The sequence below is a fragment of the Bos javanicus genome, chromosome 2, assembly GCF_032452875.1.
Source record: "Bos javanicus breed banteng chromosome 2, ARS-OSU_banteng_1.0, whole genome shotgun sequence".
Lineage (NCBI taxonomy): Eukaryota > Metazoa > Chordata > Mammalia > Artiodactyla > Bovidae > Bos > Bos javanicus.
This window is the reverse complement of record NC_083869.1, coordinates 87945101-87962275: the sequence shown is the minus strand read 5'-3', so window position 1 is coordinate 87962275 and position 17175 is coordinate 87945101. Positions and strand designations below refer to the sequence as shown.

Below are 17175 nucleotides of genomic sequence, written 5' to 3'. Positions count from 1 at the left end.
CATTTCTCTCCCTTTAAAAAAGTTCCATTCTTCCATATATGGCGGGGGTGGGTGGAAGGATAACGGCTAGATGTCTGCATACAGCTGTTTGGTTATCAAAGAAGGGAGTAGGGGATTAGTGTTGAAGCTAAGTTTGCATAGGAAGCATACTGCTTTCCTCCAATTGTGTATTTATTTGGATGGAGATAGGGTAGTTGGGGGCTGGGGACAGGTAGAGCAGTCCAAGTTCTGCTTGATGTAACCTGAAAGAAACGAAATCCGTGAGGAAGCTGTGTGTGATGGAAGCATGCATGTGCTGTGGCTAGATCAGAATGGGAGCTCATTCAGTGATTCTGTAGAAAATGGTGGGAAGGTAGACCTTCATGTTTTCTTTCCTGCAGTGATTCCCACAGGATCCTGGCTCAGCTTTCCATCCTTCTTTTCTCCATGCTTTAAAAGCATTCTGTTCTCAGGTCCTTCTGCAAATGCATACATCTATTAATAGTAATGTGTGCTTTAGAAATTTTAACCGAAGGGTCAAGTTCTCAAGTAGCCAAGAGTCATTTCCAACTCAGATCTGAGGGCACTCCTTCTTAGCCCACTCCCTACTTCCCTTCTAGGGCTTCCCTGGTGGCTCAGATGGTAAAGAATCCACCTGCAATGCAGGAGTCCTGTGTTTGATCCCTGGGTTGGGGAAATCCCCTGGAGGAGGGCATGGCAACCCACTCCAATATTCTTGCCTGGAGAATCCCCATGGACAGAGGAGCCTGATGGGCTACAGTCCATGGGGTCACAAAGAATAGGACATGACTGGGAGACTAAGCACAGCACAGCTACTTCCCTTAGACTTCTCAGGTGGATAAGTGGTAAAGAATCTGCCTGCCAGTGCAGGAGACACAAGAGACCTGTGTTCAGTCCCTGGGTTGGATAGATCCCTTTGAAGAGGATGGCAACCCACTCCAGTATTCTTATCTGGGAAAGCCCATGGACAGAGAAGCCTGGAGGGCTACAATCCTGGGGTCACAGTAAGACACGACTTAGCGACTAAGAATGTACACACGCAGTGTTTCCCGTAAACTTTTACTAATCAGCGGATTTATAGTAAAGTCATCTCGTTTACTGTTGCTGGCATGGTTTCAAGCTCCTTCTTGAGTTATAGTTTTCAAACCAAATATTTAACAGTTGTACATTTGTACGAATCAGAAAATTGGGTATGCTGAAAATGTGATTTTTTTTTGGCTTAGATACATATAGTTTTGGATTTAGGAGTTTGTTTTCTGGCAAGGTCTAAGGAACTGATTAAGCAGAATTTTATTCTAATAGAAATATTTGAGCTTTTTCAAGTACATTTATTTTTTTTCCACACATCTTAACTCTCTTTATATTTTTACACTCTGCAATAGATTTTTAATTGAAGATCATTTTCTATCATGAACTGCCAAATTGTGATACTTAGACCTTAGTGAATTATGAATTTTAGTTACTGTTAAACCAAAACTAAGACGCTTGACTGCTTACTTTGGACTAGTGAAGCCAAGTTTTTTTACTTTTATTTTTTTAAATTTTGGGGCATACATGTTGAGCTATTGAGTTGGGCGAGTTGTTAATTTGCACTAATATTTACTTCTATTAAATTCACCAACATTTTTGCCACTTTTGAAGCCCATTAAGCTATTACAGAAGAATCCAGCCATGCTTCATGGCCATTTAACTGGGCAACTTTTCTCAGAAAGTCACTCCTTCTTGTTAGAAAATCACACATGTCTGTGTGTTTTGTTTTCCACTCCTTCATAATATTTTTCTAACAAGATTATATCTTAGGCATCTTTTCAAAGACCTGGTAGCTTTCAGAGCCAGACCAACTTACAAGGCTACACAGTTAAGGCCAATATTTTGTTTTTTTGAGCAGAAGAAAATCCCTAGATAAAAGTGTCCTTTAGAGACAAGTTTAACAGGGAAATTGATCATTTAATTTCACAGCTTGGAGATTTTTGAAAATAAATGTTAAATATTTTTTCTCAAAATATATTTGAGAACATGGTCATAGCACTGACAGTTTTACATTGTCTGGAACATCCTTCTTTTTCTGCTGGTTAAGCACTGAGAGAATTATTAAAGATATTTAAAACATTTCATGATTACCTACTTAATCAAAATTCTTTATAGAACTGTCTCCGTGGTGTAGATACAGATTACTGTAAGGCTTTCATTGTGCACACAAATGCAGAGAGGTGCCACTGGTTCCGTCTTTGAGCTGGAGCCAGCATTCCAGGGCACACACACACAAGGTCTTGCATAGGTCCATGGAGATTATTTTCCAGACCCAATAGCACTTTATTACTGGTTTAAAACAAATTGAAGAAATTTCAAATTCAACCCCTACAGTCTCTTCTAATAATCCTTCAACAGGCCAGTATTCTTCAGTGCATTTAATGATAACAAAGCAACAGAGAAGGATAAGAATGATCATTTATTGAGCACTTATTATATCATGTATTGTGAATATTTTGCATGGATTTAGATCCTCACCATTTTGCATTGTTGTTCCCATTTTACAGATAAGGAAACTCAAGTTTAGGTAGGTTAAATACCTCATGTAAGGTAATATAAATGGTTGGTAGAGTTAGGATTTCAGTTCTGATTATTCTGATTCTAAGGTCTGGGTCCCTAAGCATATATTTCTCTGCTTTGACTTTAGCTCTCAGTGTTCCAGAAAAGATTTGATCAGTTAGTTAACATGATGTTAAGTCAGTGAGGCTAATAAAAAACCTGCATTGAGAAAGGCAGAAATGGTATGCAAAAACATGCACTCAGTAGGGAAAACACTCTGGATTAACTAGAAGTTTTAAGAAGAAAAATGAGTCTTCTTGAAAAAGATGGGAGAGGATTAGAGTGTTATGGGAAGACCTGAAACTCCAGGGCAAGAAGAAAAGTATAAAAACAGCACCAGTGTAAACTGGAGGTTTTGGAGGCAGAGTAGCACAGTGGTCCATGAACTTGTGCTTTGGAGCCTGAGGGACTTGAGTTCAGATCATGGTTATTTCACTTGCTGCTGCATATCCTTCCAGCAAATTATCTTCTTTTATTTTCAGTTGTCTTCATCTCTAAAGTGAAAATAATAATGTTTAACTCACTGTGTTCTTATAAAGAATAAAATGTGATGACAAAAGTAAAACACTTTCTGGAATGCCTGGCACATAAAAAGTATGTGTATCAGTTATTATTACTTTTCAGTAATTAGAAAACAATATGAGACGGGAAGGTCACAGGAGAATGGCAGAAGTCACTGAGTGCTTGTAGGAACCAAAGCTTTCTTTTAAAGTTAGGATGTGACCCTGGCTTCAAGACATCATTGAGAATGATCCCACGGTGTCCACACTGTATGCCAGGTCTCTAAACCCTGCATACTATCAGTGCAGTGGGGAAACAGCTCAGGACATCCAGAGAGGGAAATTAGTGGTTTAGGGGTCTAGGGTGGGTGGGGACAAAAAGAAAAAAGCTCACTTTAGACCAAATCAGCTGTCGGTGCTCAGGAATCTGAGGGTGGGGATAGACTGTTTCCTTTGTCTGGTGGCCCTGGGTTCTGAGAAGGCTGCCCAGCCCCCGCTCCTTACACACCATAGTTTTCTGGATCAAGTAGGTTCAAACATTTTAGGGTTATCCTAACTCCAAGAAGTACAGACACCTTTTATATTGTCCTTCATTTGTCTCTGAAGCTGATGGGAAATCATTCAATTAAAACGAGCATGGCAGAATACATAAAACCAGAATATGAGTTTAAGAAAATGAAAACAGCACTTCAAAGGCATTCTGAAGCCTAGTTTTATGAAATGAAATTTTGTTTCATTTCCACTGATTTCCTAGGTGAAATTAGGTGACTGTCTGGGTAGCATAATGATGATAATGGGGGGAAGCCATACATACTCAAATGACATACGTAAAGCTTTAATAAAGAATGAGAGAGACTCAGGGGAGCGCATTAAATTGAGTAATAATTTATTATTTAGAGACCTCTACCCATTTACTCATTTTTTTTTTTTTTTCTGGAAGATTGACTCTTCCTCTAAGGTGTTCTGTTTTCAGAAGGAAAAAAGTAACCATGTGTGTGTTCTGCATGCTTGTGTTGCAGTTAGGTGATGGCTTGAGTTTGGTACCCAGAGTAGCCATCCTACCTGCGAACCGTCTCGGCTACTGTGAGGGGAACAACAGGGTTGACAGGACTCTGCATGTCCTATAGGAATGCACTGCAATTATTTCCAATCACAATTAACCTGATTAGAATAATGGACAGGAAATGTCCCTCTGTAGCTAATGTGGTTTGGCATCAGCTGACTGAAATCCTTTGATAATTTCTGCACAGATGGCTGGGCTGAATGCAGCACTTTTTAAATTATTATTTTCATGGTCTCTTGGTAGGCCAAAACCTCGACACCGACAACAGACCTCCCCATTAAGGTGGACGGCGCCAACGTCAACATCACAGCTGCCATTTATGACGAGATCCAACAGGAGATGAAAAGGGCCAAGGTGTCTCAAGCCCTGTTTGCCAAAGTGGCTGCAAATAAAAGTCAGGTGAGTGGATTTTTAAAGAGCAAAAGTGAGGCTGGAATTAGACTGTTCTCCTCCTCCCACCAATAAAAATACATCTGTTCCTATAATAATAATAACAATAATAATCCCTAGGGAACCTGTCACGTTCTTGCCTTTTGCGCTACAGTTTGCTTTTATTCCCATCAGGGTTCACAATAAAGACTAAGTCAAAACCCAGATTTTTTTTCAAGTTTTTAAAATTTTTTTCAAAAAGAATCAGCCTTGAGGGATATCTCTCCCAATTCTGAATACTGCTGTGTATGCTTTTTTCCTTTCTTTTGGGTATTTGAGCAAAACCTGGTGTGTTCAGAACAGCATCTTCCTGAGATCAAGTTTTAGCCAGGTCTCGTCACCTCTCTTATTCCCACCAGGGGAATGGATGACTTTGTTATAATAACTGCTTTTCAACCCAGCCCCAGAGACACCTTGCAATGTCAGGTGTTTCTTTTATGTAGAGAATACAGTTGTTTTTCCAGGAGAAAACACACATCGGGGACTGCAGAGTAAGTGCTGAGATCTTTTAACAGAAAAACAGAGAAGCTTATCCAGTACAATTTTGCAGAGTGCTGCGATTGTGGGGAATGGAATGCTCCAGGGAGAAAGTAGACAGATGCTTAGGTTTTTTATTTCTGAAAGCAGCAACAGTTGAAGGGCTGTACTATCTGTTTCAATTTGTTTAAAGCGACAACTACTGCCCTATCCTAGAATGGGTTATGTTGAGGTGCCTACTTATTTATTTCTGGGTTGAACAATTACTCAGATGCGAGGTGAAGGAAACAAAAGTTAGTTAAAGCTTAATTTTGAGAGTCCTTTGATTCAGAGCTTGATTTCCTCTGTGGGCTTGCATGACAAATGATTTCATCCCTACATATGTAAATGGTAAAATGGTCCATCCTCTCCTGAACAGATCTGCTTTGTGCTGTAGAGAAAAGAAGTTACTGAATATGTTTTAAGCAACATGGTTTTTAATGAAAATTAAGTTTTTAAAATGATAGCTAAATGCTGTATGTTTACTAATTATATGGTTTGGGGAATAGACTTTTTTTACCTGTAGTTTTGCAGTAACCTAAATTATTTTTTTTCAGATTTTAATAAAAAGACAGCAGTAGAATATTCAGCAATTTTGAAGAGGGTTGAAATATTTGTTTTCCCTATTCAATTTTGATGTCATGATTTTTCCAGATTATTCTTTCTCTCATCAATGAAATCATTGCAATGTAGTTGGCTAAGATATCATGTCCAATCATAGTATGAAATACATGAAAAGAAAATACCATAGAGCCTTCTTAAACTGTTAAATGCATAAAATCCCATGTACCACATGGCAAAATATAATGAGAGTTGGAGCTGTTAAACGAATAAAGCTGTTAAATGCATAATGCCACTTGGCAAAACTACTGTGCATTTAATGGTTTTCCACTGTGTAATAAAGGATATATGTGGTAAATGTGCAGTAAGTATAAAACTACACAATTGCTTTTGCAAACCTGCCCTGTAGTCGTGACTTGATGTAAATATCAAAGTTGCACTCAGTCCTCCTTTTATAGCTGCTTTCTAGAAAAACTCAAGGCCATAGTCTAAGCACTTGATTCAGAATGCTGTCATCTCCCTGTTGACTTGGTACTATTGCTTCTGAAAAGAGTGTTGAGTCCAGCCTCCCCAAGTAGTTCAGGTGGCTGATTGAAAACTGTGTTTGCCAGTTGGCACAAATGTAGCTCTCCAAATTCTTATTGCCTGCAGAACTCAGTAGCCCTGTTTCTGTAGAGCTTGGAGTGAAATATAGTTCTAGGACCTGATGTGCTAAAAGGTGAGATTGAGCCTAAATGGAGATAAGATGCTTTGTCTCTTGTTTGTTTTCCATTAGGGTGGTGATTTCATTCACATTTATGAATAAGGAACTTTATTTGTAAACAGCTGACAGAGATTTGCAAATCAGGTGTTAAGTGTCTTAAAAACGGCACTGTCAAACAAAATAAACTTAGCTGATAGTTTCAAAGGCTATTTAACGTAAGATATTCGCTCTGCTTTGTAAGTACTACTGGCATTTGCTTGATAAAAAGCATCCTTAATGAAATCAACGGCATGATGTTGTACCTTGCACTTGTATTTGGTACATGTCCATAAGGGTTTTGTGTGTGTGTGTGTGTGTGTGTGTATGGAGTGACTGAGGAAGTAAGGGTACTCCATTCTCTTGGAGGTAAAATTAGAAGAACCTTGAATAGGAACTCTTGTTCCTATTGGAGTGGGTTTGAGCCTAGAAGGCCCTATTCAAACACACATACTAACCCCTCCTCTTCCTTTTTACATGTCTTAAAATAGAAAGGAACCCTCCATTAAATCTCATTCATTCCTTGCTATGAATTGCCATCATCATAATAAAAATAGTAACCTTACACTGCCTGTGTGTTAGGCAAGCTTTGAATGAAGAGTAGGAAAAGGAGAGGACGTTTTTAGAGATTGAGAGTGGTGGGGCAAGGGGTTCCTCGAGGGCTGTAAGAGTTTAGAAAACAGGCATAGTTGGAGGAGAGGTTCAGAAAAGGAGCTAAGAGTGACAAACATTGGCAGTTATGCCTGTGGTCCTATTGGTGGAAACAATATTACTGGAAAGTGTGTGTTTCCTTAGTGTGTGGGTGACATAAGGATGCATTTGTAGGGTTGAAGACCACCTGTTCATTTAATTGGTCTCCGGCTCCTTTGTCATGGCCAGGCCAGCCCATCATCCAATTCCACTGAGTGCCTCCGGTCTGATCCTTGGCCTTTTCTTCACATGAGAGAAGCCAAAGAAAGCAAAGCAGGGGGCAAAGTATGCTTACATACATTTCACCTTTTACTTTTGTTTCATTTTCTATTTAGGATCAATTTTAGGTGTTGTGTGTGTGTGTGGATGTGGATGTGGGTTCTGAAGACTCTCTTTTCTTTCTGCAGAATATTCAGATTATTGGTCTTCATGGGATGGGATGAACTATGGTCAATGGTTGTTCTCTGTGAACTAGGAGTGGGGGTCCTCAGTAGGAACCATAGTGTAAAGGCATATGGCATTTCCCTCACAACTTCAGCATGGCCCTACATACAAAGGGCCCCCAGAGAATAAGCACCCCAGTGTGCAGTCTAAGTGACTACAGGAACTCAGTGTCCCAGTCCCTCAGATTCTGTAGTTACTCTCCCACTCTCCCTTCCTCCCCAAGTGCAGTTTATCACATGTGATCTGGAAAATGGAAATCCAGCAGGGAGCAAACACAGTGACCTGTGTGGCACCCCCACTGCAGTGCTCCAGGGATGGCCATGTGCTTCGTGACAGCATCTTTAGCTACATCTCTTTCTGGTGACATCAGCTGCCCCTTTCCCCAGATGTTAACTCACTATTTCTCTCCTCTCCTGCCTGCTTCTCTTTTTTATATTGCTTTCAGTATTCAACTCATGGAATGCTGAGGTTGATCTGAGCTTGGCTTTATTTTGAAAGGAGAGTGAAACTTTATTATTTTACACCCAAAGAGCCAACTCTACATATGTCTTTTCCTATTAGGTTTGGGTGGAAATAGAGTAGGTAGAGGAATGGGAATGGACCTATTCCTGTTCTACTTTGCCTTCATTAAACAAGTAAAACAAATGAATAAAAATGTTAGAAGGGCACTAGGTTTGCTTTCTTTTTTTCTTTTCTCTCTATTTTTTTGGCGGGGCAGGAGGGTCTTGCTTTCTGTTATTAGGAAGGTAGAGAGAAGCTGAAACACTGCAAAAAAGGGAAATAGACAACCTGGTTGTAAAGCTCAGTTGGTGGTAATGAAAGAGCCAACCCCAGAGTCTGCTGGTATAAAAGAGGGAGTGACCTGGGAATAAGGGGTAGGGGGTCTCTGAAGGGATGACACTGTAGGATGTCCTCATCATCACCACCAGGATTTAAAAACCCCTACTAGTCCTTCCTGCCCTACATGCCTTCCAGGCCCACAGGCTGCAGGAGCTACTGCTAGGATCAGGAATAAAGGAGTCCTCACTCCTGCTGCAGAAGAGAGAGGGAGGCACAACTGTGACCCCACCACAGTGGGGAAAGAGTTTCTGGCACAATTCTGAAATAATTTCCTCCATAGAAGATGTATTCTTCGTGGTGACTGGGTTTCATGGTGTATACTTTATGAATGCTATGATTAAAATAGATTTTGTGTGCTGATTGGCCTTTATTCCTTATCATTGTCTCACCAAGAAAAGAAATATATATATATATATATATTCATATTCCATGTTCTTACTTACTGACTTAACAAACTGTAATCCTAAGTAGAAGGCTTCTTAAACTTTAGATGTAGCGTATAAACACAGATTTTATGAACATTCTTTATTATAAAATATTTCCATATAGATGATCTAATTTGACTAACAAGTTAAATGATTTAAAATACACAGGACTCTGTAGCAGATCCTTTTAAAGGTAAAAGTAAAGATAGACAACTGTACATAACGAAAAATAATTGGTATATCATTCGGTTGTTTCCTTCCTTTTACTAATCTTTGCTATTGGAGTTTATATCACATTCAGTATAGTGCTAACGTGTTTTCTTCATTCAATCATGAGTTACCATATTAATTTTTGCTTTTGTATGTCTCTTCTTAAAAATGTCCCAGGCACAAGTTAGTTGTACATATTTCCTTTTTAAAGAAATAACTTCTATTTTATGACTACTTAAGTAATAACATCCTCATTTTATTTTTATTCTTGAATTCAAAGGCATTTCTTTTCTTCTTTAATGCTATTTATTTTGAATAGGTAGCATATGTTCATTATATAAGCTTCAAAAGGGACAAAAGAGTATACAGTGAATAGTCTTCCTCCATCCCTCAGCCCTCAGCCATCCTTAGAGCCACTGCCAACATTTCTCCTCTATCTTTGGAAATACAAGTTTATAGGCTTTCTTTGTCCCTATGCACAAATGACTAGCATACTTTACACACGGTTTTTCCTTTACAAATCCTAAAGATCTTTCCATATCAGGACACTTAGTCCTCTTATTCTCTTAAGCTGCTACGTCATACTGGATGCACCACAATTTGACTCTCTTCCCTTCATGGGTATGTAAATCATTTCTAGTCCTACCATATTGAAAATAATGATAGGATTTACATTCCAGTGATGTCCTTGCCAGCGATGCTTGAGGGTCGCTGCCTCTATACCTTCACCTAAGGCATTTTGAATGACTCAGCTGACTACAGTTTTGGCCAATATAAGAGGGAGGGGGGGATGATTTGGGAGAATGGCATTAAAACATGTATAATATCATATAAGAAACAAATCGCCAGTCCAGGTTTGATGCAGGATACAGGAAGCTTGGGGCTGGTGCACTGGGATGACCCAGAGGGATGGTATGGGGAGGAAGGTGGGAGGGCGATTCAGGATGGGGAACACATGTACACCCGTGGCGGATGCATGTTGATGTATGGCAAAACCAATACAATATTGTAAAGTAAAAAATAATAATAATAATAATAAAATAATAATAAAGAAAAAAAATGTTTATAATTAACAAAAGCAAAACAAAACCCCGAACAACTGGAAATTCCCATGTCTCCCTCTTCCACCAGGTGGGCTCTGCATATGGCTCCACATATGATCCCCAGCTAGCGGTCCTGTCCCCTTGCACCTGCTGTAGCATCTGGGGTCAGAGCTGCATGCTGCCTTACTGTGCTCCCCTCAGGCCCACCTCCCGGCTGGGGCCTGCAGGTTCTGCGATTGCTGCAAAGGCCCATCAAGATGAGGGCCGTGTGTCCTTGTGGGTCGTCAGGTGGCAAGGAGAGATAGCACACCCCCTGAAATGTCACCTGCAATGCCCCATCCTCATTTTAAAAAATAAAATGAAAAAAATATAAAGGCAAAATATGAATCACCCGTAATCCCACAATCCAGAGGTAGTTGCTATTAACCTTTTAGTCTAATGTGTAAGTGCGTGTTTGCACGTGTGTGTTTATATCCTGGTTGGAATTATACTGTAATAAGACAGTTATAAATTGTAAATTTTTAAACCACCTTTTCTCATGGGAGAGTATGTTTATGAATTGTACAGTATCTTCAGTCTCATTATTTGGTTTCTTAGCCTTTAGAAAATATTACACAAGAATCAATTTTACCACTTTGCCCTGAAAGTGGTTTGACAGTTACCTTATTTTTTACATTTCCTTATGGAGATGGCTTTATCGGGACTAGGATTGCTCAGGCTATTGGGGCTTCCCTGGTGGCTCAGTTGGTAAAGAATCTGTGTACAATGCAGGAGACCTGGGTTCAGTCTCTGGCTCAGAAAGGTCCCTTGAAGGAGGAAATGGCAACCCACTCCAGTATTCTTACCTGGAGAATCCCATGGACAGAGGAACTTGGTGGGTTACAATCCATGGGGTCACAAGAGTCAGACATGACCTAGAAACTAAACCACCGCATCGGAAGTAAATGTTTGACTGCCCTGATCTCTGGTATAAAGAGAGACAGGAAAAACTGGCCGTATGATGCCACGTGTAGAATGAGGTGGTGGTCTCGTCTCACTCCCAGTGCTTTTGCTTCTGCCATCTTGTCTTCAGTGTATAAGGCAGACTAAAATGAGGTGTGTGGCCTTGCCTGCCCCTTCCTGATGGGAGATTTTTTTGAACACATTTTGACAGCCTATCAAAAAGCAGCTTCTACTCTTGTCAACTGGGGCATGTATACTACAATGTCAGTGCTGTCCACCAAGCTTACATGAAACAAATTAACATATTTACACTATAATTGCCATTTGAAAAAAATTATTAAGCAGGTAGTGAAGAAATTAGGCTTCTCAGTATTCTCAAATGCCAAATTAAGTGGACAGTAAGTACAGTGATGCCTAAGCATCAAGTCAAACCCTTCACTTTCTTCCTTTTTCTCTCAGCATAATTCAAAGGAATAGATTCTTTTGAGAAATGATCAACAGAAATTCCCTCAAGATCTCAATTTTTACATCATCCCTATAGTGAGGAGTTGGGTTCTTCACAGTTGATTATGTTTATGTTTCATACCCTAAATCTAGCCTTTATGGGAACCCTTAATTAGATATCAGTGAAGCTTAGTACGTAGAGTTCATACGCAGTTAATACAATGTCAGGTGCCTTTACCCATTGCTAAAATTTCTGTACTGGGTTTAAGCACATCTTGATCTATTGCAGAAACCTTTGAGTTGCATTCTTTTGCCTGTTCATGACACAACACTTTTAGAAACTTGCATATGACTTTAAAGCAAATCAGGTTGACATATTAAAAGCCATCTTTCTGAACTCTCCCAGCCTTCTTTTGAAGATGATATTGAGTTAAACCATAGTTCTTACAGTTAGAGAATGTTGGTGCTGTGACTAGTTCCTACTATTTTGTCATAGGGACCATTTAATCATCTTGCTTTCACAGGCCAAAGACTAGGATTAGACACACTAGGTCCTAGGGTACAGTCCAAGGAGGCACACCCTTTCAGAGTCACATTTCTTAATTTTTGCACATTAGTTGCTTGCATGCCTCACTTTAGTCCCAGTCCTAATCTTTCAAACAAGTTTTATTCCTGGTTTTATGCTGTGTCTATTTCCCCCCCTCCACACTTATGAGTTCTTGAGGCAGTGTTCATAATATTAATATATAGTACCTTGTATATAATAATATATATTAATATATATACCTTGTATCATATATATGTGTGTGTATATATATACCTTATATCATGTATGTGTGTGTGTGTGTTTGTGTATATATATGTGTGTGTATATATATATACCTTGTATTATAAGTATATATGGTATGTATCATAGGTATATTATGGTATATATATGTTATAATATATATACCTTACATCAAAGGTATCCTGGAATTTGAGTCTGAAATATTTTGGTTGTTTTCTTCCTGATATTTTAGTCTAGTACATTGTAATGTTAATATGTTTTTATTATCTAAGTGGAGAAGACTCCAGATTCATTCCTTTTGACGGATATAGATTTTTTTTTAGATGCATGTTCCCATGTATGTGTCTAAGTATGTGTGTGCATACTTGTATAAAGTCATCCCAAATCTCTATACTATTATATAGCTATGTATATCCTATAGTTCCATGTTAAGGAAGGCAACAAAATTTTATGAAATCCCCTCTTAACTTGAGCCCTTTATAACAGAGGTTAAGGAGTTGTTCTGAAATAAAATTTTCATTACTCTCAATTACAGATTCAATCTTTACAAACACATCCATAGAAATGTGAGACACATGCCCAGAGACAGCTGAAAATTAGTCCCCATGAAAATACAGTTTAGAACTTAGTGTACAATTTTGAGGAATAAGAAAAGAAGCAGATTGTTTTTACTTATTACATTCAAGGTGTAAAATAATTAACCTTGAACTGTAACCAAATGCTCAGCACAAATCTTTTTTCAGGTTTAGATGACCTCCTCGTCAGGGATTCACTGAAGCCCTTGACAAGTCTCCCTTGCAGTTTAGCCTTTTATCCATTTCAGTTTTCTTGATTAGGTTATCTTGAATCATTAGGGGGTTTATTTATTTTAATAGACACTTATTGGATTCATGAAAAGAGAATTCAGTGACTAAGAAACAAGAGCTGAATATTATCTGGCTCATTTCACACTTCAGAAGAGTCTCAACCAGCTGAAGAGAAATTCTTTCACAGTTACAAAAGTTTGTTTGGGGACTTTATGTGCTTCCATTTAGAAAGCGAACTGTCTGTGGTTAATAATATGAATTTTCTTTTGAGACACTCAGAAAATGTTTCCTTTTGGTTACATATGCTGACATTTTCTGTATTGAAGATGTGGGTGAGTAAATGGCCTTTTACATGTCTGTTGCAAGAAGCCTTGAGTCATTCTCCTGAAGAGAGCTGTTCATTTGTCAATTTATTCATTCATTGGAGTTCCTAGATGGGCAAAGAGGGTGGGGGCTTCTTACTACTTGTAGACGGAGTTCACTCATCAGCTCTGTGCTAGGTTCCTCAGGGCAAACGGTAATGACTGACAAGACCTTGGTCTACAAAGCGAGTACAACCTTACTTAAGAAGAACAAATTTATTTACTGTATCTCTTTTTGGAAATCAAATCAGTCTGTGGACTTACATTTGTTTTTTAGCAAGTTCTGGTTTGTATTTGTTTAGAAATGCTTTAAAAACTAGGAAATGTGTCACCTACACAGATTTTTTTTTTTTTAAGGAAAAAAATGTGGGAACAGGCAGAAGTTGGAGTGATTACCTGTGTCCTGGGGTAGGAAAACAAGTAACTTGGTACACAGTGAAATTTCAGTACCACGGACAAGAACCCCACTCTTCCCATCTCCTTCCCCTCCCCCATCACTTAAATCTAAGGCATGGAGCTAGGATTAAAACCCATATCTGATAGGCTCCAAATTCAGACACTAGGCTGTATTATTGTTTTCCAAAAGACCTCCCTGGTCATTTGAATATGCTCAGCATTTGGTGTGTAGTGTGAAAAGTATGTCACATTTATTGTATATTTGAAAATTTTAAACCTTTCTTTTTATATAAGGATAATAGATATTGTTCTTCCTCATTCATTTTCAATGTGAGAGAGCTTTAAAAATTCTCATTTGATCAACAACAACAGCGCACACACACGTGTGCGTGTACATACACACAAATGATTAAAATAATGAGAGTTAAATGATATGGTTTCGTGTTTAGGGTACATGTCATTTTTTTATTGAACAAAAACTGGAGGATAAAGCCTATGCAGTGTGTAATTTACTACTAGCAGGCCATTGTAGGATCTGCTTAATACTCAGCAACATGATTTTACTATGAAAAAGAAAATATATCTAGGCTAAGGTAAGTGGAATTCTTAACTTTATCATAGTTTTTTTCTCCAAGGACTTCTTGTTAAAAAAGAAGAGAGGAAGGGAGGAATGGAGGAAGGAAATAAAAAATGGAAAGAATATTCCGTATATGTGTGTTAGAATACGATATTTATCTTTCTCTTTCTGACTCACTTCACTCTGTGTAATAGGTTCTAGGAAAATGGTACTGAAGAATTTATTTACAGGGCAGCAGTGGAGAAACAGAAATAGAGAATAGACTTACGGACGTGGGGAGATGGGAGGAGAGGGTGTGATGTATGGAAAGAGTAACATGGAAACTTACATTACCATATGTAAAATAGATAGCCAATGGGAATTTGCTGTATGGCTCAGGAAACTCAAACAGGGGCTCTATATCAACCTAGAGAGTGGGATGGGGAGGGAGATGGGAGGGAAGTTCAAAAGGGAGGGGATATATGTATATCTTTGGCTGACTCATGTTGAGCTTTGACAGAAAACAACAAAATTCTGTAAAGCAATTATCCTTCAATAAAAAAAATAAATTAGAAAAAAAAATGTAAAGAAGAAATCAGAGAATTCTTTGTCATATCAGTTAAAAAGCCTTCAGTGACTCCCATGGCCAATATGATTACGATGAAATTTCTTTGCATGTTATTCTTTATAATCTACCGCCCACCTCCATTTCTAGACTGTGCTTTAGCTGCACAAAGTTGCTTCTGATTACCAAATGTGTTATTTTTATAAGCCCCTGCATTTGCTGATACTGCTTTCTCTGCTTAGAATGTTATTCCAGTCACTTACTCTCCCCACCTGGTGAAACTCATCTTTATCTTTTAAGACCCACATTATGAATCCTGTTAATCTGTAATGACATTTTCCTTGAATTTCATGGTCAGAATTATATACTTTCCTGTTGGTGATCTCAACTAACCTTTTAAGTAAACAGTAACAATGAAAATTAAATGAATTACAACTTCTCATAGAGGGAACAGAGAATTGAGTAAAGTTTTCCAGCAAAGGGAGTAACATGAGCAAAAGCATGAAGATGAGAATATATCAAGCCTATTCAGGGACTGTGAGTAATTCACAGTGGCCAAAGCACAAGGTCCATGGGAGAATTGATGGGAGATGAGACCATGAGGGAAAAATAAGAGCAAATTGTGGTTCTTATTGTTGCTGCTTCTAATGTTCCTAAATTGTGAACTAGAGGTATCTCGTTTAAGTAAATCCTCAGTAAAACTATCAGTTTACTAAAGAATAAGCTGTGGGGCCGTTATTCATCTTTCAGAAAGGAAAAATAATACATTTCTTCAAGTAGTAAGGATTCTTGATACATTTACAACTTTATTTGCTTTGTAAATTTAGATTGATGTACAACTTTTTAGGAACATGTGGGTTGTAAATAAACTATCTCTTGACTGGTGTGAGTGTCACCTCACCTGCATAGTCGGGAAAAGATAGAGTTGTTTTCTCTACTGAGGGAAATATATTTGTTTAAGAGGCTGATGAGGTGATTAAAATGAAATGTTAATAAGTATTATTTGCTTATGGCCTGAATGCTTGGGAAGTCTTTAACCATTGATCAAAACGATGTAGCCTTTGAACTTATATGCTTTCTTTGGGTTCAGAGTTTGAAGGTAAAAGTGTTTAAATTGTAAATTTCTTGGCATCATTACACTTAAGTTCCATGTACATTTTCCTATGTAAGTTCCAGGTATTCTCTATATTTTTTCAAACTTCTTATTTTGAACACATTTTAGACTCACAGAGACTTTGCAAAATGTTACACTTTCCATATATTTCTCACCTGGCTTCCCCTAATGTACACTGGATTACCATGGTGCAGTTATCAAAAGTAGGAAACTACCAGTGTTTTAATACTATCAACTAAAAACTTTATTCTAATTTCACTATTTTAAAATTAATATTATGCTAAATATTAATAGTATTTCCACTAATTACCTTTTTTGGTGCCAGGACCCCAGTCAGGAACCACATTGCATTTAGTTATTATCCTTAGCTTTCTGCAGTTTGTGTCCATTGCTCAGTCTCCCCCCCACCCCCTTTTTTTTTTAATGACCTTGTCACTTTTAAAGAGTACTGATTGGTTATTTTGTTGAAAAAAGTCTCTCAGTTTGGGTTTGCCATGATTTGACTGAGATTGTGCATTTTGGGCAAGCCTACCTCAGATACTATGTTGTGTCCTTTGAAATGAATCATATCACAGAATTCTCAGTGTGAGTATGTCATCACTGGTGATGCTGACCTTGATCATTTGACCAAGGTGGTTTTTATTCTTTGTACTTTGACCTGGTGGCTAATCATTATCTGTTGTTTCTGACAAATAACCAGGAAACAGATCACAGATTGTGGAGCTGGAAGGGAACTTAAAGATCATCTTTTGTAAACTCCTTCTTTTATAGTTAAGCTTCCAGAAGATCTAAGACCTTATCCAAAGGTCACCCAGTAATTTATTGTCATAGCAGGAACCTAGCAGTTCAGTCTCCAAACTGAATATTCTATGCTTCCGAGCTGTGCTCAGGTACATGTCATTCAGCCTCAGTTTTCCCATACTAAAAAAGCTAAACTGACGTTATGAATATTCAGCCAACCTTTGATCAAAGCTTATTTCCAGGCTAAAGGAGAAATTACAGCTAGGTATATATTCCACAGTTCCTGGTGCCTGCTCACAAGGCTGGCCAGGGCTGGAAATCAGATGAACTTCTGCATCAGCATCTATAAAATGAAAATAATTCTCCTGGAATGCTCCACATAACACATAGGGAACAACAACAAAAAACCTACT

At 38.3% G+C, this 17175-nt stretch overlaps 1 protein-coding gene across 3 annotated transcripts in view; it reads left to right on the top strand.

Annotated features, from left to right (window-relative positions):
* Window positions 1–17175, top strand: part of SATB2 (SATB homeobox 2) — a 203190-nt gene that overhangs the window by 148819 nt on the left and 37196 nt on the right. For all 3 annotated transcript variants that reach the window (XM_061380931.1, XM_061380924.1, XM_061380939.1), the window contains one exon: window positions 4396–4551. In XM_061380931.1, coding sequence (XP_061236915.1) covers window positions 4396–4551 — 156 coding nt within the window. The remainder of the gene's footprint in view (window positions 1–4395; window positions 4552–17175) is intronic.